Raw genomic sequence first — 23,140 nt, forward strand, 5'->3', positions numbered from 1 at the left:
TATCACAATGTCTTCAGCAGGCAAGGAGGTTTTGGTAAAAGCGGTTGCCCAAGCAGTTCCGGTCTTCTCTATGTCATGTTTCAAATTGCCACGAGGTTTGTGCGAACACCTAAATATGTTAATTCGGAAATTTTGGTGGGGGAGCAAAGAAGGAAAGCGCAAACCCCATTGGGTTTCGTGGAAAACCATGACTCAACCAAAAGGCATGGGTGGGCTAGGCTTCAAGGATTTTGAACTTTTTAATTTGGCCATGTTAGCCAAGCAGGCATGGAGGCTGTTGCAGGAGCCGGACTCTCTTAGCGCGCGCATATTAAAGAGCATATATTATCCAAGTTGTTCGATCTTGGAAGCTTCATTGGGGAATCACCCTAGTCAGATTTGGAGAGCTATAGTGGAGGGACGTGACACTCTGAAGGCTGGCCTGATTAAGCGCATTGGCACCGGAGAAACGACGAAGATCTGGGAAGATAACTGGCTACCTAGAGAGGAGATGATGAAACCTTATGGGTGCATTACTCAAAAACCCTCCGCTGCTAGTGTCTGAGCTCATAGATAGCACATCAGCAAGTTGGGTCAGAGAAAAGGTGGAGTCCGTGTTCATGCCGATGGATACTCAAGTCATACTACGCATCCCCCTATGCACCCGCAATATTCCAGATTTTTGGAGTTGGGACTATGAAAAGAATAGCCTCTTCTCGGTCCGTTCGGCATATCGCATGCTTGTGGCTACCAGATCAAGAAGAGAAGCGTGGCTGGAGAATACTTGGGGTAATTCAAGCACGACGATGGAGGAGAGATCTTGGAAGAGTTTATGGAAAACTAGAGTCCCTGGAAAGGTGAGGATGTTCCTTTGGAGACTTTCAAAGCACTCGATCCCAACGAACGACGTCCGTGCTAGAAGACATATGGCACATTCGAACTTATGTGGTCTATGCGGGGCACCCGATTCATGGAGACATTCACTCCTAGATTGCACGATGTCACGGTGCACCTGGGCGCTCGTAGACAGGGAACTTTTGCAAAAACTGGCGTCAACCACCGAACCAAAGGCTAAGAAGTGGCTCTTTACACTAATGGAGCTGTTATCACATGCTGAATTTGTGAAGCTCTCGGTGACTCTCTGGGCTATCTGGGCAGCAAGGCGGAAAGCTATACATGAAGGCATTTTTCAGAGCCCGCATGCGATCATGTCCTTTGTTGATAGGTACATCGATGAACTTGAGGTAATCAATGGGAGACAGGAGTCGGTAAGGATCGAACCCAGGATGGTACATATCAGCGGCAGGAAACCTAAAGCCCCTCCTATGGGCTATGCCAAAATCAACGTCGATGCAGGGTGCAGAAAAGGAAGCTGGGGGACAGCGGCAGCGGTATGCAGAGATAACACAGGGACGTTCCTTGGAAGCTCGGCTCTAGTTATCAGAGGAGTGGATGACCCGGCAATGCTAGAGACAATTGCATGCCGGGAAGGTCTGGCGCTCCCAGCTGATCTTCATTTAAATCAGTTTGTCATAGCTTCAGACGCAAAGGAGGTGGTGAGTGCTATCCACAACGACAGCATGGGTGCTTATGGAGCAATCATTAAGGAGATTAGGGTCCAACAATCATCTTTACATTGTAATTTTTGTTTTGAAGGTCGTTTGAACAATTTAGAAGCTCATAGATTAGCCAAGCATTCTCTTTCTTTGGGTCTGGGGCGCCACGTTTGGTTAGGCCAACCCCATGACCTGAACTGTATCCCACTCCATGTGGTTTTCGATGAATAAAGCTTGGCTATTACCCTAAAAAAATTATAACACTATCACACATGTATAGAGTGGAGTTACCTAAAAAAACATGTATACATTGGAGGAGTGGTCCAGGTCTTCATGGACAATATGTTTAAACTCCATGGCTTTCCCAATGGAAATTGTGTCCAATAGGGATCACAATTTCACCAGCCAATAGAACTACAATATAGTCAGGGCCGTCTCCAGAAATTCGGGGCCCCGGGGCAAAAATCAAAATAGGGCCTAAAATCATTTCAAATTTTTCACACGATAGAAGAACTAATATAACTAAAACAAATTCTCATTTTATTACCACTGATCAGGAACAAACTTAATTCCATACTACTCCTAACTTGGCTTTGTTGACAAATAAACTCATGACAAAGATTCCATGGACAATCTCAATTTCATCCTAATTCGGTCTCTATCAACCTAATTTAGTGCCAGCATGGAGTACCAATACCTAGTGCCGTGGACAAATAATATTAACCTACTCATCTACTCCTAACTTAGCATCGAGGAGATCAAGTATTAGTAATCAAAGAGAGGGATGGGCTTAAGCAGATGAGACATTTATACCTAGTAGACTAGTACTGGAGGACTCGGGGCAGCCATGGAGGGGGAAGGCAGCAGACGACGGCGTCCTGGCCGATCGGTGGAAGGCAGTCAGCAGACGACGGCATCCTAGGCGATTGGCGGAAGCAAGCCGATCGGCGTGTTGTGTTTAGGGTTAGCGATCGATGACGGAAACATGCCTGGTCGATAGATGTACAAGGACCCGTGGGCTGGCTTTGCTGCTGAGTGGGCTCTCTATACGTTTTTCCTAGGCCTTTGCTTGGTTAGCCACTTGTGGATTAAATCACCTAAGCCTAATACCTAGTAATTTGGGGCCCCAAATTTTGGGGGGCCCTGTGCGGTCGCCCATCTTGGCCCCCTCCATCGACGGGGCTGAATATAGTACAAGCCATCATCTCCAGACAAATGGTCCTATAGAGTGTAAATCGTTGTCTTGAGGCATACCTCCGCAATTTGGTCTTCCGAGAACCTAAACAGTGGACTGAATGGCTTTCTTCAGCTGAATGTCTGACAACTCACTTGACATTTTCTAAAAAAAATCATATGCTTCAAGAACTCAGGGCACATCTCCGTTCTGCCAAACATCGTCTGAAGCAATATTGGTGTCAGACACCAGACAGAGCATTCCTTCGAAGTGGGAGCAATGGTGCACATATAGAGTTCAGTCGTATCATCAGAATGCATTTGGGCTGCGTGGCTCTTTGGAACTTTGGCCAAATACTACGATCCCTACAAGGTGCTGCCACGTGTCAGTTAAGTGTCCTACAAGCTCTAGTTGCCGGACACGACGGTCATCCATAATGTTTGATATCAGCCAGCTAAAGGAACATGCGGGCAAAAATGTTGTACCTCTTCCACATGTTTTGTTGGTTAGACCGTATATTAACATAAAACATCACTGTATGCATTCTTGGACACTCACATTGTCAACCATAAAAGTCAGTCGGTGCAGCAATGGCTTGTTCGTTGGATGAGCCTGGTTCCGGAAGATGCAACCTTAGAAGACGAGACTTTCATGGCCAAGACTTTCTTGATTTTTCACCCTTGAGGACAAGGTTGATCTCAAGCGAAGACATTGTCAGGCTATTCATATTTCCCCTCTTAACTGAATATCATTCCCGGGAGACAACAGCTGAAGGTTCAGACAACTAACAACCCTAATAAAAGCGAAGCTCGAAACCAAGGCACCTGAAGGTTCAGACACTGCCCTGCTCCTTTTATTTCCATTCTCTCCTTATTTCGTTAGTTTGTAGAAATTAAAATATTATACTTACTACATTTTGTCCATGCCCCGAGTTTATGCAGTACCCTCTCTGTCATAGGTTGCAAAAACGCCTGTCACTGCAAAAATGTCTTATGTTATGGGATGGAGAGAGTATGTCTTAAAATAGACAGTGTGTCGATAGCACCGTATGTAAACTGGGATATATTTTTTTGACTCGTAAACTGGTGTATTGCCATTGTCTTCTTCTTTGAGAGGACGTTTTTAGCATCATAATGCACTTTAGCAGAGTTTGTTTTAGGCTGCCATTGAGCACCTGACGCTATTTCAGTAGCTTCGGCCGCTGCTTTCTTAATCGGTTGCTGCAACAGCTGCAAACTTCTCAGCAGCAGCCGCTACAGATGCAATTAATTAATACATACATTGTTTTCTTTTAGACCTTAATACATTGTTTTCTTTTAGACCTTAATAGGCTGTAAATCCTAATGGACACTAGAAAAAGTTAAATGCAAAAACATGTCAACCATAATGCATGAGAGCTCAGCCAAGTACTTCAAATGCACGACTTTGTTGCTAGCTTAGGCACTTTTATTATTGGATATGTGCCTCCATCTACAAATAGCATTATACTAGGCACGACTGACAAGATAGATAACAAAAGACCATCAGAAAGGTTTGCTGGGACGACGATCGACGATGAAGCTCAATTGTGCTGCGCCCGCTGGTCACTAGGCAGAGAAAGGATCTCTCCCCGACCGGAGACCCAGAGCGTTCGGACCTGCTCACCCCAGTGATGGACCCGCCAATGATCACTATGTGGACGCCTCTGACTGGTGGCTTCCCGTCAGCAGAGACACGTCATGGTCATGCTACCCAAGTCTGCTATCATCAATACAGATGGGGTTATATGAAGTATGCCCGTCAGCATGGTGGTTGGAGCGCTGAACGTTTTGACGAGGTTGGGCCGGTCTGTCTTTATTTCAAAACCGACACCTAATACAACATATGCTAGTTAAGTAGCATCACTCTTATATTTTTAACCATAAGAGAAATTAGGAGTACATTAAGCATTGGTCGTTGGAATATCTGATGTTGGCCAATGTGAACCCCCCAAAAGCACAACTCGTCAAGCACATGTTTTTTAAAGGTCTTACTTGCTTGCTTCTGTCCTCCCTTTGACTTGTCGATCTGCTCAAGCATCCCCAACCGATGCACCCGGCGTCAGGTCACAGTAGACATTCGATGAGAAGCACTTGAGATTGTTACAAATCTCCCATGTGCAATCTAATAATTAAATTAATCATGTTTGTATTGTGGTATGTTTGAAATTTTCTTTGTATGATAATATTTAATGCCGGCCCAAGATTTTTTGTATATGAAGCTACACACCCCTTGTCAAGCTTGGCATCAACACTCCAAGACGGGGGCTCTCGTTGCTGACACATTGATGCACATACCCATTCTTTGACATTACCATTGGTGACTAGAGGAATGGATTATAGAGAAATGAAGAAAGACCATGTATCAAGGCGTATGCATTTGGTACCCCGAGACCTACCATTCTCATTCTCATATGATCCTCGATGATCTACTAATATGCTATATATGCACTCAACGTCAACCTCCTCTCTTCTTAGCACATGCATTTAATTGCTTTGGCTCTAGGTAATTGCAACGATGCATAGGATATTTTATACCCACCGGATCCAATATTTCCTATATATGGACATGGTTAGGAGCGATCTTAACCATAGCCAAGTACAGAGCTATAAAGTTGCTATGTGATATTTGCTATAAATTTTAGACCTACCACTTCAATTTGATTAATGGGCATGTTCACCCATGAAGGAATTATTTGCAGATAGCTTGGTAGTAGCCCCATGTCGCTAAATTTTTGTTAGCCACTAAAGTTTCAATTTTTTTGACACTAGTGGCTCGTTTAATGACTAAAATGAATCAATATCTCTTTCTTTATTGCAAAATTAACTCCTAGTGTAGCATGTTAATTAAACTGCGTCCATCCTATAGTTGTAACGACTAGATTTAGTAGAGCATCCACAAAGGCAGAGTTGGTCATTGACAACTAGTCGCTCTACAAGTCTACATATAGGGCCAATATTATTGTACTAATTCGGCTATTCCTTTACCGTGCAAAATAATAATATTATTATACTATTAGCTTTATTAGTAGGCTGTGTCATAAATAGAGCCTATATGAAAACATATTCTTAGATGCAATAATGTGAAACATAAAAAAAATGACTTCCCTCTCCTCCACGTCAACAATTATTATGCATTGGCACAATTTCGAATCAACTAATGCACACAATTGGAGATGACATAAAATTTACCATTTTAGCAAATGATCAAATTTTATTAATTTATTAATAAAAGTATACTAGATTATACAAACTAAAATGAAAACAGACAAGAAATATCCCATATAACATGAAGTTACATCAAGGTTCTTCGAAGGTGTCATCCATAACTTCACCTTTTGCATTTCAAATTTCCATCAGGTATCACGTAAAAAAACCCGCATGAGAGCAAATCCGCACAAGCTGACGAATCTTGAAGGTTTGAAGAACCGCGTGAATCACCCACCACCAATAACTGAGAATCTAAGGTTGTTGTGCACCATGGTTTTCTGGTCGAGGACACACTCCTCAAAAGGCAAAAGCTCAAAGCATTGATCCATCATCGAACTATCGATGAAGAAGGCTTGGAGCACACAATATTGGAATGGGAAGACCCCTGACCAAAACACACCTATCACTATCATCGTCACCACTGCCGCCAGTACATTTGAAGCATGAGACAATGATCTACATGATCAAAGGTCATCAATCCACAAGAGAAAAACACGTCATGCTCTCCAATACAAACATGACGACCATGATGACTATAATAAAAATATGCATTCAATATGACACCCATCCTCACGCCGAAGAGTTGTTGATAGAACCACACACACACACACATGGAGAGAGAGAGAGAGATCACTATAAAAGGAACTAAAATTGCTCTCATGTGTCAACTTGTGGTTTCCCTCATCTCCCGGTTCCTGAGAGGCTGTCGCTGACAAGGGAAACCAGTGGGCACAGACACGAGAACATAGCTCCTCTCCCATGACAACTAATCCTTAAGATTACGTTACACTGGTTGATGAAATATTTGGTAGTTGGACCATATGAGCCCAAACTAAGCTAAGTATGTTAGGTTCACAGTTTGTTTTAGAATTCGTAATCGCTGCTCGTGGTCTCCTTTGCCCCTTCGATTCAGTCAAGCATCCCCTAGAAGCGATGCTAGCTCAATGTTGTTTCACATGACCTTGAGGCTTGGTGATAATTATGACACATGATATGTTGTGAAATATTTTGCATTTGCAAATAGTATATATTTGAAGTTGGTATTGAACACCACTCTGCACGGAACAACATTATTAACCAACTATAACAGGGTCGGCTCAGCCATCATAATTCGATAAACAATGAGCTAGTTGGGTCAGCCCATGTACGCAACAAGGGAGCCGGGGGAGGAGGGGGGGGGGTACGCGCTGGACAATGGCACGATGTGTGTGGACACTTGTGGACCAGGAATTGCTTGACCAGTTGATTGTGAACAAAGAGACGAAGGTAAAAACTGGCTTTTCACAATGATAGAATTGTTACCACATGGGAAGTTCATCAGGTCGACGGTCACTCTCTCGGCTGTTTGGATGGCAAGGAGGAAACTCATTCATGAGGGAATCAACCAGAGTCCTCTAGCGACCCACTTATTAGTTTCTCGATTTATAACTAAGCTGGGTGAGATCCACACTCCAACTTTGGCCCACGTGAGGACGACAACACTGGATGAACAAGCACATAGATGGATCCCTCCCTCTGTGGGTAGAGTCAAAACAAATGTGGATGCCACCGTAAGATATGAAAGAGGGGTTGCGGCAGCAGTTTGCATGAACGAGTTTGGAGAATACTTGGGCTCTTCAGCCTTTGTCATTCAAGGAATAACAGATCCAAGCAATCGCATGTAGAGAAGAATTTTTCTAAAAATCAGGAGAGAGAGAGAGAGAGAGAGAGAGTTGGTTTTAAGAATAAGATTACTATAGAAAGGAATAAAATCAAAAGGAAATCCAAATGGCCTAAAAAATCTGGGAGAACTCCATATAACCAAATGTTGGACAAGGAGAAACAATTTAAACATTTTCAAGGCCGAACATAAACAAGGATAGCACAAAGCAAAATAATTAAGATGTCTTATATGCCAGTTTAATTTAGAAAAAATGAGATTAATTTGGGATACTACAAACAAAATATGTTATCAATTATATATTATCACTCTCTAAGACTGAGATATCCTTCCTTTGACATGGAAAAATAATTCACGCAAAAAAAGACAATAAAACCCCACAAAAAATCGGGATTTTTCAATCATACGACATAGGAGCTCGAGCTAGCGATAGTAATGGTAGATGGGATGGACGTAGTAGGGAAAGATGGTGGCAGATGTGACTAATGTGGGAAATCCACATGTTGTTATACACGCGTCTGGTTAGGTCGTGTGCAACCTAATCTGCAGAACCCAAGGGTTTGTAGCCGCATATATATCTCCCCCCCGTCTTGCACTGGTACTCATAAAACATGAACTTTCTATGAGGGGGAGCATAAGTTAAAGCCTTTTGATATCCATAAAAATTACAAGTTGTCGTGTGCTTTGCCGCACTACTCTTTATTCATGCGGCCCATTTTCTGTTGGTATATTGGTGTCTGGTTTCTTCTTCTAGATTTAATTGGCGTTGGCAGTATCATTTTGGAGAGCCGCTGGTTGGGGCTGCTATGGACCCCTCCCTTCGGTGAGGAAGCAGCATACCAACCCTTCTTCACACCCACAATGGCAGCAAAAAATTTCATGGACGCGCCGACCCCTTTCATACACCCCAACCACGTAGACGCAACTCAGTAAGCCCCCAGCAGCGCATGATGTACCAGCGTTGACATGTAAGATGCAAAGATCCACTCACACGTCTCATATACCAGCAAATGGGCCTAGAGTTTGTAAAAAAAGCAAATGGGCCTAGCATCCCTACACAACTAGATCACCCACTTACAGCCAGACGCCCCTGCCCCAGTGCACCACAATGCTCCTTTTTAGGGAGCTTAGTAGCTGTACTAATGAACACTTTCTTTAATGCACATGATGTGTTTGTGGTAATGTCTCACTACGGGCTGCCTTATGAATTTAACGATAATTGTCATATTGTTTACAAGATAAGACTTTAAATTACCAATTATTCCTCAAATAATCGTCATATCGTTTACAAGAAGATGACAAATAAAATAATCGTCATACCGTTTACAAGAAGATGAGAAATAAAATCAGGGGTCGAATTCTCCCAGAAAGAAGAAGATCTAGAACTAAAACAATTACTAGCTAGGCAGTCTGCAACTTGATTGCCTCCCGGGAGGAGTGAACAAAAGGGGCACTTGCAAATTCAGAGCTGAGCATTTTGCATTCCATAAAATTCACCACCTCCTCACCAAGATAGGCATCCTGCTGGTCCACAATCTCCACCGCCAATGAACTATGAGATTCCACGATTACCTTGCTACATCCGATGTTTGTCGCCAAAATCATTCCATTCCTTATGGCAGTCATCTCTGCAGAATCAACGTTGTTCATATGGGTAATAAACCCGAAAGCTGCTACGATAAAATTCCCTTTGTCATCGTGTGCAAGAGCTCCCTGGAGCCTAAAAGGGTCTCCGATTGGAAGGAAGCATCCACGTTCACCTTGACGTAACCGTGATTAAGCCCTTTCCACATGTAAGTGCTTCTTGGTTCATTTTAATAGAGAGAACAAGTCATTAATGGGTAACTATTTTTCCCGGAACTTTAGTGGTAACTAGAAGTTAACCAAATGGGTATGCTACAAAGCTCTTTGCAATTTCATCGGGAAAACATGTAGCCCATTAATGAAAATGAGGAGGTAGGCCTAGAATTTAGGTCACGCCGTACATGCGAACTTTATAGCTCTATAAACGACCATGGTAAATATTGATCCCAATCATGTCCATAGAAAGGAAATGTTGCATCCGGTAGCTATAAAATGGTCTATGCATCGTTGCGGTTACATGCGAGCCAAAGGAAATACAAAGGTGCCAAAAGGACATAGCACAAATATAGTTTATTGGTCTTTGGGAATGGAAGGTTTCGGGATAATGAACGCGTACACCTTTTACATGATCTTTCTTTGCGCATCCGTCGATTTCTAGGCTCCATAGGAATAATGCGCCAATATTGGTGCTCCTACATTCTGTTGTTGGGCCCAACTATCCAAGGGACAGTTTCTATAAAGGCGCTCCGTTCCCGGCGGCAATGCTGGCACTTTATCTATAAATCGATGTGAAAACCTATTTTGTGAATGTTGCCCCTCACGGCGTGGTTTCGGCATGCTAGAAAAAGGAGAATGCATCCATTTGTTGGTGCAGCCTCGTTGTTCGAGATTCTAATATACTTTACCACATCGTCGGACACCCACCGCCAACCATGCGTCAAAGGCTACCTCGCCTGTCGGTTGTGTCTCTGGTGCCGACAAACCTCCAGTACCGATGTCTATCGCTATTAGTAGTTCAAAACTGGCTTATCGTTGGTTGGAGAGCAGTCTAGCAGGCACTGGTTGTAGCCACCGCGAGTAGTATGACCTTGTGGGCAACAAAAAATCAACAATCTTTCTTCTGTTCCAAACATGAGCAATTTGACTTGGGAAATGCATTGGAGCTCCCAGGTGCCACACACTCCTATATGAATATAGCATTAGAAAATACCAGGAAATTTCAAAAAATTCTGAAATTTTGGGATAACAAACCTGGGTGCCCATTGTACACTTGTGTTCAATTTCATAGAGAATGGGTGCCCATGGTATCCATGGCGAAGGAAACATGGTCCATCCAAATAGTTTATTCTATACATAGATTTTTTTGACTTTTTTACCGAGATTACCATGGGCACCCATTCCCCACGAAACTAAACACGGGTGTACAATCGGCATCCAGGTTTGATATCCCGAAATTCCGTGATATTTTTCTAATGCTATATTCATATAGGGGTGTGTGGCACCCGGGAGCCACAAATCCTCATCCAACTCGACTTCTCTTTTTTTGAATGTTCAAAAGCACGAGTTGTATGATCTGCAGTGCATTTATGATTTAATATTACTCATCTAAGTAATATATCATGTAATTTTGGGTCTTGGCTACACTGAGTATACCTAAGTCTTTACACACTCTTACTTATTTTGGAGTTGTTGCGGTCTTTTGGTTTATTTAGGTTAGTCGAAATGATACTTCCATTTACAAGAGAAAATGTCATAGTATGTTGCAGATGTTGTTCCTTTGTGCAAGTTGGTTGTGTGGTCATAGGCTTACTTTTTTTTTTGCGGGAAGTAGTCATAGGCTTACGACAATGATCACTAGATAAGAAACTGATAGAAGCTGGCGCAGCAAAATTGGAGCGGCTTGCCAAGAAATTTCTGCATGTTCATATAAAGTAGGCTTTGCTCATGTTTGATTCCACACTTTGCATGCCATTGTTTTACTTGTCAATCATGTAAACTTGACGTTGTAACATGCGTATGTAAAAATCATGGTCATTCCTTAAGAAAAAGGAATGTCCATACTGTTTCACAGAGATTATACCATAGGCCTCCTTTGTATAAGCCTCTATTGTCGGCCCAAATAGAGCATCCAAGTCATAAGCCCACCTACCTACCCCTTGCAATTTTTCCTTTCTAGCCTCATTCTCCCCCATGGCCCTCGCGTGTGCATCTCATCATGTGCGCCGCCTCCTCCTCCACCCCGGGGCCGGAGCTCCGGCGAGGTCCTTCTGCGCCCAGCCCTACCAAGGTACGCTCATGTTCCTCTCGATCCTTTCTCCCTGTTCGTTGTGATGAGCGGGGCTTAATTCCTGCGCGCAGCCAAGGTAGGCGTGGTGGAGTTCCTGAACGGGGTCGGCAAGGGGGTGGAGACGCACGCGGAGAAGCTGGAGGAGGCAGTCGACGGCGAGCCCCAGAGTGTGCCCGAGACCCGCCCGGTACGGCGCAAGAAGTTCGGTGGCCCCTGCAAGCTTGTGCGTGTTCTCCCTGTTTCGGTGTTTCCTCCACACATTCCTTTGATTTAGTTTTGCAGAAGGCTTGATGTGGTTGCTGACTATGATCGTGTTTCTTCGGGCATCTCGTCGTGTAATTGTAGAGTTTGTTTATGTTTTGTTTTCCAACACTGTGATGCTTTGGATAAGGGTAATTGGGTTAGTTTGGTATTAGATGGTTTCGTGTTCTTAATACGGTTAGTTTTGCACATGAACCACATAATTTTTGTTATGCTTAGTAAGAAATTTATAAACACTTCGGTGGACTGATCGACAATATAGCCCAGTGTCTAGACCCTGTTCCTATTTAATCCCATGGAGAAATGTTCTTATTGTAGCACTCTGTAAGAAAATGAAATAGATCAGACCTTTGGCTATTAGTTATTCTATTAAGCTACACATTGTGTGATTTCTGATGCACTGAACTGGCTTAAATACATTTGAAATAACTAAGCTTAAGAAGTAATAGGAAATAGGTAGTTTGTAAATGTGTGGTTAAAATTTAGCAAGTTCTTATATCACAAACATTTGTTGGATGTCTCAATTGCTAGTAAAATAACAGCAGCTAGACGGGCATATGTACGCACTAAAGGCATTTCAGATATTCCAGGTTACTAACCCACACATATTTGTAAAGATGCTTTGCAGCTTGCTAACCGCTAATTGCCGTTGTTAACATTTACTATGAGTTCAACTGGTAGAATCCTAACTAGCTATGTTTCCTCCTGTTTAATTTCTGTTCTTTTCATATGTGGTTAATTTATGATGCAGAGAAAGTTGATTTTGAGCTTTCCTCACAAGTACCGTCTTGGTCTTTCGAAACACCCAGCAGAAGCCTGGAAAGAGCAATGAAGTTGGCATCTCCACTTTGAAAGCCGTTGTCTGATAGTTGTGCTGCAATTTTGAGAATGTTATCTGATAACCCAACCAATAAGTGGCGCTCTTGATCTCGCAGTATTAATCCTTATTAGATTTGGGATTCCGAAATTTGTCTGCAGTTTTTCTCTGTTACAGAAAGCATCACAACACTATTATTCTAAAGTGATTTTGGCTCACATACTTTGCTAATCCAACTCTTGTGTTAATTTGCTTAATGATTATACAGAAAATCCAACTAGCACATGTGTTAATTTGTCTCCCTTTTTGGTCCTATAGAGAGAGGAGATGCATGCTGATTAACTCTTGTGCGGGGAAAATATCCAGTGCTACGGTTCATTCAATGATACGCTGCTACAAGATCTCGTGGTGCAGTCGGATCTTTTTACTTATCTTTTTACATACACCCCCTTGGTACATTCGCATTTTGTCCCCCAAAAGGCCTTGCAAACCCACAATAGATCTCCATATTCTGTCCTCGACAGCAGATTATGTGCTCAACCGGACATCTTGCTAGGTCGCTGCCAACATCCAGTGTAAATCAAAAGGGGCATTTTAAGCAAACTTGCCGGGCACAAAAGCACACCTACATGACGAAATCAACAATTAGACCTATAATTTCTGTGAGACTGTCATTCTTGCTTGTGAGCGCACCTCGTAAGATGCTTGTTCCTCATGTCAAAACTTGGGTTACAAATGATCTTGAGAAGCCTGCCTGCAAATGTTGTGGCGCTACAAATATTCCTATATTCCCCTAAATACAAGCTACTATATTCCCATAAATATAAAAATTCCTATATTTCCTACTACCCAGAAATAGACAAGTTGATGTGGCTACAGTAAATTGAAGGAGACGTATAGAACGAAAAGACGTGCACCTGTCCCTGAGTTGCAGCATAACCAAGGGTCTTTTTTGTATATTTGTTAGAAGGAAGTCAGCGTGCTCCATCTTGTCCATAGAGTCCAGATCCAACACACCAAACTGTTCTGGAGCAGGGGCGCATATGCTGGGCCTTATCACCGGATATGCACCCCACTTGTGCGTAGGCTGATTAACCACGTGCCAAATTACAGTTGACACTATATTTGAGTCTTTCTATCGAGAAAATTCATCGATCAGCTAGAGTGCACTATTCTTTCATTTGTATCCTCAGTGGAAGTAATACATTATACTCCCTCGATATCAAAATATAAGACGTATTTTAATACTCCCTTTGTATCAAAAAACGTCTTATATTTTGATAGAGGGAGTAGTTATGAAAAAAATGAGCAGTTGAAAAATGGGATGGCTGATCGTACAATTAAAGAAAAAGTCCATTTTACTCCCTGAACAAAGTAGGTGGTTCGCTTTACCCCCTGATCTTTATTTTGGCTCCTTCTACACCCCAAACAAAACCAAACCGGGCATAAAAACCCCCGCGACTGGTTTGTCTCCATGCGATGCTGATGTGGCACAGTCAAAGGGCGGTTTTGACCGCGGTGGGGCCTACTTGTCAGGTTGACTGTAATAGACCTGCCGTTCCCCGTTGCGTTCTGGATCAGAAATCCCTTTCTTCTTCTCCCCCATGTCGCCGTCGATGGCTCCCTCGGGGCGGCGCTAAACTCCGACCAGCAACGGTGGTCGGAGTGTTGGTGGTGGCGGCGGCGGCGGTGCAACCCGTGAATCTTCCCCGACCTGTTCCTTCTCCCACGGCCGCTATCCTCCCCCGTCCTCAAACCCTAAGTCGACGGCTCTGTCGATGCGGCGGCGGCTGCTGCGGTCTGTCTGATTTCACGGTGGCGCAGACGAACTGAGGTGAGTCCCATCCCTCCAATCCCCTTCCCTTGGTGTACTTGCTCTGCTCTAGTTAGCTGCTGTATGTAGGTTCTAATTGAAGATTGGATGTTGTTTTAATCTGTAGGCTAAGCAATGGATAATCTAGATTGGTTAGGCATCCGTTTTTTTACAATGGCCAATTTGAGAAGTCAAACAAGCAATTGTCATATGTTGGTGGTAATATAGAGCTCACATATGTTGAGAGGTACAATATATCCTTAGCTACTGTCAGGGAGCAGTTAGCAGATATAAAGATGGCCTACCATGGTGAAGAGCTAACAGAAAAGCACAGACTTTACTGGTTGTTTCCTGGAAAAAATGTTAGAGATGGGCTGAGACGACTGGACACTGATAGAAATGTGTTCTTCATGGATAGGTGTATTACAGATTGTGGGGTTGTGGATGTGTATGTGAATTATGAAGATGATGTTGATGAAGATGGACATAACAGTGTGTCTGATATTGGAGAGAAAGAGGAAGAGGAAACTAATGCTGCAATTGAAGAAGAGAAGACATAAGAGAAGAGTGACAGTGATTGGGAAGATGAGCATGACAATTGCTCTGCTGAGGATGACCTGGAGCACAGTTCAGAGGAAGATGGGGATGAGCCTGACAAGACTGAGTATGCTTTACATGATGAATTGCAACCTGAAACTGGAAATGTTCCTTCAGTAGATGTTGCACCAGATGAAATAAGTGATGAATGTGAAGATCTTGATTGGTGCCCTAAAGATGAAGACAGTTCAGGTGAAGATCTTGTTTGGTTTTGTTTGGGGTGTAGAAGGAGTCAAAATAAAGATCAGGGGGTAAAGCGAACCACCTACTTTGTTCAGGGGAGTAAAATGGACTTTTTCTACAATTAAATGCGTCTGAGGAAACATCAAATAGTTTGTAACTCACGTATGTATCAACAAGGCTACCAGCAAAACAAAATTTCAAGACGTTTCTTCCTGGTAAAATCACCTCGTTAACCAGACAATGTTAAGTACCAAAATTTAACAGATTGATTTGCTATGTGTTTTCTTGCTGAAAATTCTCCGAAGTATTTTCTTGAATGGAAAATCTCTACAGATTTTGCAACATTCCAGAATACTGAAGATCCATTTAGCAAAAGAAGTAACCAAAGTTAGAATTAAATCTTCTTCTTTTGCGAAGGCGACAACCAAAAGAATGGAAGAAGCAAAGCGAAAATGTCGGTTATTTTTTTTTGAAACAATGCAAACATGTGCCAGAATGCGTGAGCGAAAAAACTATTGTATAGTAAAAGCATATCAATGGGCCGGACAGATGAGATGAGTTGCCAGCCCCAGGATCAGGTGCGGAATCATGTATTGCCTTGCTTCAATCTTTGAACAATGGGCTGCCGTTGTAATGCCCCTGAAACACTTAACTGTACCATCTGGCTCACTTGTCACTTCTAACCTAATCTAGCTAACACCATCTCAAATACAGGTTGCACGTTGCCATTGCTGATACGTTAGTCACACAATGACAATCAGTCTGCAGATGTTACATCATGGCTACGGTCCTTCATCACCATTGGTGATTGGAAAGCATGTTAGAGAGCTGAAGAAAGGTTGTGCACAATGACCTATAAGTTCATCGTCCTGAGACCTGCCATTCCTAAACTGTAAGAAAGTTACATTGGTTTCTCCTTTTAGCACCTTGCATTTGATTTGGCTCCTAGCTAGGTAATCACAACTATGCGTAGGTGATTTTATAGACAATGGATCCCGCCTTTGCTCTAGATGTACATGATTGGGACCAATCTTAACCAAGGCCAGTATAGACTGTAGAGCTATAAAATTCTCATGTACTGTCCACACTAAATTTAGACCTACTTCTTCATTTTGATTAATGAGCTACATTCGAGCGTCGATCGGAACAATTGTTTACAGAGTGCATGACAACAAGCCACAGTGGTTTTGCTTTTGTAACCACTAGATTCATTAGCGCATCCCACATCCGCAATGGCATAATCCGTCATTGACTATTTGCCTCCTTCACATCGTCTAGAATAGACAGTAAAATACTTCGGAGATCCAATGTGGTGTTCAGATTTAACCTGAATGTACACCAAATGTCCTTGTTGATCAGACCCTAATCTGTCGAATGAAATGTTGGATTGGTAGTCCCCGGCCGGCCAGCCATCTGGCTCACTTTATGTGGGATATGTTGCTAAAGGATTTTGATGATGAAAGGGTGCTTGGCGTGATCGCCAATGTGCTTTTTCCTTTCTTCATGATTTTATTTACTGTTTTCCTTTTCCTTTTTTTTTTCATCTTTAATATTACACATTTTTTTGATTTTTTTCAAATCTGCAAACATTTTTTTGTTCATCAAATTCAAAAAAATGTGCATCAATGTAATTTTTTTCAACAGTTCAAAAAACGTCCATCCAATTCAATTGTTTGCTTATCAGATTTAAAAATGTTCATAATATTCTTTTTTGGTTCGTCATTTTCAAAAAAGGTTAATCAAATTCAAAATTTGTTCATCCTTTTTTCAAAACGAAAATGCTCTTGAATACAAATTTTGGTCATCAAGTTCAAATTTTTTCACCGCATTCAAAATATGTTCATCAAATAAAAAAATGTTCATAATTATTAAAAATTTCTCATATTTTTTTTATCAAAATAAATAAATGTTTATTAAAATATAAAAATGTCCATTCTTTTGAAATCAGAAACAATTTTGACTTCAAAACCTCTTTTTAACAATTCACAGTTCAGATTTTTTTTGAAAATTTTAGAATAAAATAATCAGGAAATAAAAAGTGAAAAGTAAAAAAGGTAAAAGGGAGCGTCCCGTCCCGTGCATGGGTCGGCCCAACAGTTCGCCCGGGTTGGCTGGAGGGTGTGCGCTTTTGCGATTGGGAGTGGCCATGTCGCCAAATAGGGGCACGTGTGCCGAAGCCTCCTGAAATTTAAAATCACTAATTAAGGAGCACTCTTTGCAAAGATCACTCCCACCTCCTTAGGTTGCGACAAGTGACACGCGGGAGTTTTCCCTTTTCCTAGATCCGTTTATTCAAAATGTTTTATCTCTTAAACCGTGTATATAAATCTTGAACCGTTTTCACCGTTGGATTCCTCGCGTCAAGATTTCTAAAACTATAATAGGATTTGACGAACTTTTTTTCATGAGAAAAACCGGATGAAAAAACCCGGATCGGGAGCACCTTTTGTTTCCTTTCCGAGAGAGGCACGACTATGCCTGAAGCAAATTTGTGCCTGCACGAGAAGTAAACCCGTGCCTCTCGTGGAAGAAAAAAAAGTCATTTCCGAGAGGCACGGGCGTGCTTCTCGCGGATGAAAAAGAAAAAGAAAACACAATTTTTTTGTTGCCGAGAGGCACGACCGTGCCTCTCGCGGAAGCATATCCATGCCGCTCACGAAAGCAAACCCGTGCCTTTTGCAGAAGGAAAAAAAATGCGTGTTTTTTGTTTCTGAGAGTCACGACCATGCCTCTCGAGAAGCAAATTCGTGCCTCTCGCGAAAGTAACAAAAATGCATTTTTTCCGTTTTCGAGAGGCACGGCCGTGCCTCTCGCGGAAGCAAATCCGTGCCTCTCACGGAAGTAAAAAAGAAAAAAATATGTTTCTTTTTTCGTTTTTGAGAGGCATGACACGTGACAGCGGCTGCGAGCGCGTCAAGTGGCACGCTCTCAGCCCACCCCAAGTGACTCTTGAGAACGAGCGCTCCTTGGTTAGTTGTCCCCCATGAAATTTGAAAGAGGTTACGGCGCCGGAGCTCCGGTGACATCCTTGTGTGCCCACCCCCACCAAGGTACGCTTATGTTCCTCCCGAGATCCGTAAACTCCCATTTCCTTTCTCCGCATTCGTTGTGGTGAATGGGACTGAATTCCTACGCGGAGCCAAGGTAGGCGTGGTGGAGTTCCTGAACGGGGTCGACAAGGGGGTGGAGACGCACGCGGCGAAGGTGGAGGAGGCGGTTGACGGCAAACCCCAGAGGCTGCTCGAGACCCGTACGCTACGACGCAAGAAGTTCGGTGGGCCCTGCATGTTTGTGCGTCTTCTCCCTGTTTCGGTGTTTCCAGACATTCCTTTGATTTAGTTTCGTAGAAGGCTTGATATGATTTCCTTCGATCATTTTGGTGAATTGACCTTTGGCTATTATTATTCATAGTTTTTTTTGTGAGCATTATTAGTTCATAGTTGTTCTATTAGACTAGACATTTTGTGATTTCTGATGCACTGAATTGATGTAAATACATTTGAAAGAACTAAGATTAAGAAATAGTTGGAAATAGGTAGTTTGTAAATACATGGTTAAAATTTATCAAGTTCTTATATCACAATCATTTGTTGGATGTCAAAATTGCTAGTAGAAAATCGTGAATATTTCCTAAATAATACTCCCTCCGTTCCCAAATATAAGTCTTTCTAGAGATTCCAACAAGTGACTACATACGGAGCAAAATGAGTGAATCTACACTCTAAAATATGTCTACATACATCCGTATGTTGTAACCCATTTGAAATGTCTAAAAAGACTTATATTTAGGAACGGAGGGAGTAGCACCTAGACGGGCATACGCACACACTGAAGGTAGTAACAGGCCGGACAGATGAGATGATTTGCCAGCCAGGATCAGGTGCGGCATCATGTTTTGCCTTGTTGCTTCAGTCATTGAACCAATGAGCTACCGTTGTAATGCCCCTGAAACACATAAACGTACCAACTGGCTCACTTTTCACTTGTCACCTAATCTAGCTAACTATCGGCTTGCTCTGCCATCAGACTATGACAGGAGCGCTCGCTTTAATCACCTGCGCTGGTTCAAAAAATGGCTCTCTCCTCTCCTCCCCTCCTCCTCCCTGCTCCGGTCCTCCACCGCACCGCCCCCAGCTCAACTCCGGCTGCCGCCAGCTCTCCCCATGACCACACGCTCACCACCAGCCCCCTCGATGCCCTGTGCCCCTCCGTGGCGCCTCCGCCATCGCCTTTCTTCGACCCCCCCCCCCCCCCACGTCAAAGCAGGGCAAGTGGCTCTCCGCTGCTTCCTGGGCTGCGGAAACGCCATGGGGTTGGAGTTTGAGGACAACTGCAGTTACTACTGCCGCCTTGCAGTCACCACGCCGGCGATGCACCTTGCGTCGCCCCTCTACTTCATCTTCGAGTTCTCCAACCGCCACCTTGACGCCATCACGGTGGCCGCTCTGCTCCAGGCCGTCCTTGGTGGCTGTGCCGCCGACTTCTTCGTCGCCCAGTGCTCCCCACTGGTCTTCCGCTTCCACGTGGCTACGCCGCGCATCGGCGAGATCATTCTACACCAAAAACCAATCCGCCACCGCAACTACGCCTTTTCCTTCGCTCGCTCGCTGCCTCTGCTTCCACCCACCACTGCTGCGCCCGCCTCATGCATGTCGCTCGCCTCCCTCCTGCAAGTCCCCGAAGACCTCTGCCTTCACTTTGAAGGTGTGGTCTCTTCGCAACTCCGGTCGACTGTCACCATTGACCCACACCACAACCGCCATGGGTGCCGCATGTACGCTCGTGTCATCCAATTCCCGTTTGCCCTACACGCTCATTCCATGGCCCTCATCCTCGCTCGCCTCCTCGGTGGCTGTTCCTCCCACTTCAACGTCATCGATGAGGGCGACTCTTGCTTCTCCTTCACCGTTGCCAGCCCAGCGGTGGCCAACCTCGTCGCTGACATGGGAGATTTTCACAAAAGAGGCATGTTGATCCGCTTCCCTCGCACGCCAGTTCTGGGTGCCTCCGCACGCTCGCCAGTCCTGGGTGCCTCCGCACGCCCGCTTGCTGGAATCACCAAGACCCCCGTGCCTGGAACCACGGCTTCCCCACCGACGGCGAACATCTCTGCTTCTCCGCCACCACCGTCAACAACCCTTGATCTACCCAAGGTTAGACGTGCTCGGCCTGGTATTAGCTTTTACTACCGTATGTTGCATGCTAATCACCCTACTCAGCTTCCAACACATTCGCTTTACACCTCTCACACCCACTGCTTCTGGGTTACTTCATGCCAATTTCGGTTAGACCTAATGAAATGCTTGTTGAGTCAGCACTAAACCACTATTTTTCAGTCAAACAAGATTTTCATGCAATCAAAGTACATGAGCTCATTTTCAAAACTGGTATCTTTTCCCACTTCGCTAAGGTTCAAATTCTCAGGCATGGGTCCCTAGACTTTTCTGGTTTTCGTCTCTTCCTCTTTGACCAGCTTGACCATGCAGTAGCGCACTGTGCCCGTCACTTACCGCTATATCATGCCTACTCTCATACACCGCTCACACCACGCTCTGTCTCTATCCTGGGGCCCTTCGTGCCTACACGCCCACGCATGCTCGGACCGAACCCAGCCGCCCTCACGAGAGACCCGCACGTCCCCTCACCCATGCAGGATAACCGGGCCAACCCCATGCACAATGATGGTAGCGCAGTGAAGAAAGGCGGACCAAATCCTCCCAAAGATCCGTACGCATCACGACCGGAGACGCATGCGTGCATCGTTCACGCTAGAACCCAGGCATCCCCTTTTGTCTCTCTGTCTATGCCAAATCTGGCTCACCCTCTGCCCCCACCCGCGTCTAATCCGGACGGCGCCGCGCCGCCTCCTGTCCCCCCCGCCTGGCCACCGCTCCCACGCCGTGCCAGGATATTGCATTGGGAACCGAAGGAATCGCACGGTCTTGCCCTCGCTCGCCCACGCCACCCCCAACCTACCCCTGGCCAGCATCTAGCTGTAATCATCGCTACTACTTCGCCGCCGCAGCCTAATCCGCCTGCTCGATCTCCACGTCCTGACGCCAAGTCGCCTCAACCTCTGCTGCACGCTTCAGATCACACCCCTCTGCCACAAGATACGCCGCCCATGCGGTCCAACAGCGCCACGACGACCACCTATTGAGACGTGCTCCTCTCCTCCCCTCGTGCCCATAGCTAACCCCAACTACGTCCTATATATATACCACCACGCCGGCCCCTCTCCCCTCTCCATCGCCATCCCCATCCACCACAAAACTCTCACAAGAAACCTCGCTGCTTCCGCTGCCTCGCTCTCGACCACCGCGTCGAGGCTTGCAGAGACCCTGTTCGCTGCGCTCGCTGCTGGCGGAACGGCCACCGCAGCCGCGACTGCAGGTACCTCCGGTTTTGGCCTTATTTCCCCCCTCTCCCCTAGTCATTCACCGCAAGCCCTAACCCCGCCTTCTGTCGTCGCAGGATGAATCACGGCAGCACCTCATCGGCCACGGCCCCCGTCCCCCGCACCCTCATGATCGGAGAGGTGCCCATTATCCTGTCTGAGCCTTTCCCTGCTGTCTGCGTCCCCTCCCCGTTCATCCTCCACGGCGTCCCCGTCAACTCCGACGACGTCCCACTGCCTCCTCCCTCACCACCGCGCACATCTGCACCTCCCCCAACCCCCACCACCCCGCACCACCACCTCGCCCACAACACCTCCACTCCATTCGACACCCACGCCCTCAGAGCCCGCCTCACAGACATCTTCAATGCCTCGCAGTTCGCCATGGCCGAATCCCATGTTTCCGACTCCGAGCCGGACGAGGATCTTCCTCGCCCTCAACGTGAGGCCGGCATGATCCCTCCCTATGGCGATATGCCGCTAGTCGTTGTACCGCCTTGCCTTCTCCATTGCCCACGCCGCTTCGCCTTCGCACACCTGCAAACCCCCGTTCACAACCCCACCCCTCTCATCCGCCGCGCCATCCAGCACACCTGCGGCAACCCGGCCTTCATCTTGGGCGGGTCTTGGCGCGGGGTTGCATGCATCACCTTCCACACTCCCGACGCACGCAACGACGTCCTCCGCCACAGTCCAATAGAATTTGAGGGCAACCTAGTTACTATCGAGCCTGTAGAGCATGCAGACCGCTCCATTGCCATCTTCACCGACCTAGCCGAGGTCGAGGTGTCAGAGTTCCCTCGAGCTCTGGCACGAAGACGACATTCGCTTCGCGCTTGCTTTCCTTGGCGATGTCTGTGCCGTGGATGACTTCTGTCTTCACGGTATCGACTACACCTCGGTCCGTGCTCTCGTCCTACTCCAGTCCGGCAAGCCGGCTCCACCTGGCCTAGTCATCCAGCTCCCACCACTTTGCTCCGGTGGTCTCTGCCGTCAGAGCGGGCTGGCGTGCAGACCCCACCTATGGTGGGACCAGGCCTGTTGCCCGCCACCCTTCGCCTGACGCACGTGCCCTCAATGCTTCTCCTGCCGGCGCCACCTCTGGTCCTGCCCTGTCAACTGTCCTTCCCCCTCCTGGCTCTGCATGTGACCCTCTTGTCGTCTCTGACGACGACTCGAGCGGCTCGGAGGGCATGCACGTCCCCCTCCTGCATGCAGTCTCTTCGGACTCCCTGGACGCGGTGCATGCACCCGCGATGCCGGCTCTGGCTCCACCTGTCATCCGCCCGCTGCCCAGGGTGGCGGCCGTTGACCCGCCTGCTCCTCCTGCTCACGCAGGGGGCGTGCTGGTGGGCCCCGTGCTTCGCTCCGTCTCCTCGGCCTTCGACCTCGTCGCCCCAGCCGCCCCAGCTCCCCCTGCGCCGCCCACCTTCACATTCTCCGCCGGAGAATCTTCAAGTGCCAACGGTAACTCTCCCCCATCCATCTTCAATTCCTACAACCCCTCCTCCGGCTTCTAACTCTAACTCTGAACCTGCTGCGGCCAACACAGCACTCCCTCTTCAGGATCTTGACACCCACGAGTGCACTGCTCGCAAAGAGCGC

The 23,140-nt window shown here is 45.7% G+C and overlaps 2 protein-coding genes across 2 annotated transcripts; both read left to right on the forward strand.

Moving 5' to 3' along the window:
- Positions 1-977: 977 nt before the first annotated feature.
- Positions 978-1,766, forward strand: LOC141025712 (uncharacterized). Its single transcript, XM_073501623.1, has one exon. The coding sequence runs from the start codon at positions 978-980 to the stop codon at positions 1,764-1,766; it is 789 nt and encodes a 262-aa protein (XP_073357724.1).
- Positions 1,767-11,362: 9,596 nt separating this feature from the next.
- Positions 11,363-13,231, forward strand: LOC109745222 (uncharacterized). Its single transcript, XM_020304356.4, has 3 exons — positions 11,363-11,467; positions 11,539-11,690; positions 12,480-13,231. Exons 1-3 carry the CDS (start codon positions 11,371-11,373, stop codon positions 12,558-12,560), a joined length of 330 nt encoding a protein of 109 aa, XP_020159945.1. The 5' UTR covers positions 11,363-11,370; the 3' UTR covers positions 12,561-13,231.
- Positions 13,232-23,140: the final 9,909 nt, after the last annotated feature.

This window comes from Aegilops tauschii, chromosome 6, assembly GCF_002575655.3.
Source record: "Aegilops tauschii subsp. strangulata cultivar AL8/78 chromosome 6, Aet v6.0, whole genome shotgun sequence".
NCBI classification, from domain to species: Eukaryota; Viridiplantae; Streptophyta; class Magnoliopsida; order Poales; family Poaceae; genus Aegilops; species Aegilops tauschii.

Excerpts from the sequence above, each read along its gene's own strand:
- LOC141025712 (XM_073501623.1), top strand. The coding sequence starts at position 978 with ATGTCACGGTGCACCTGGGCGCTCGTAGACAGGGAACTTTTGCAAAAA.
- LOC109745222 (XM_020304356.4), top strand. The coding sequence starts at position 11,371 with ATGGCCCTCGCGTGTGCATCTCATCATGTGCGCCGCCTCCTCCTCCAC. Across the intron at positions 11,468-11,538 it reads CTGCGCCCAGCCCTACCAAG|CCAAGGTAGGCGTGGTGGAG; the intron begins GTACGCTCATGT and ends TCCTGCGCGCAG. Across the intron at positions 11,691-12,479 it reads TCGGTGGCCCCTGCAAGCTT|AGAAAGTTGATTTTGAGCTT; the intron begins GTGCGTGTTCTC and ends TTTATGATGCAG.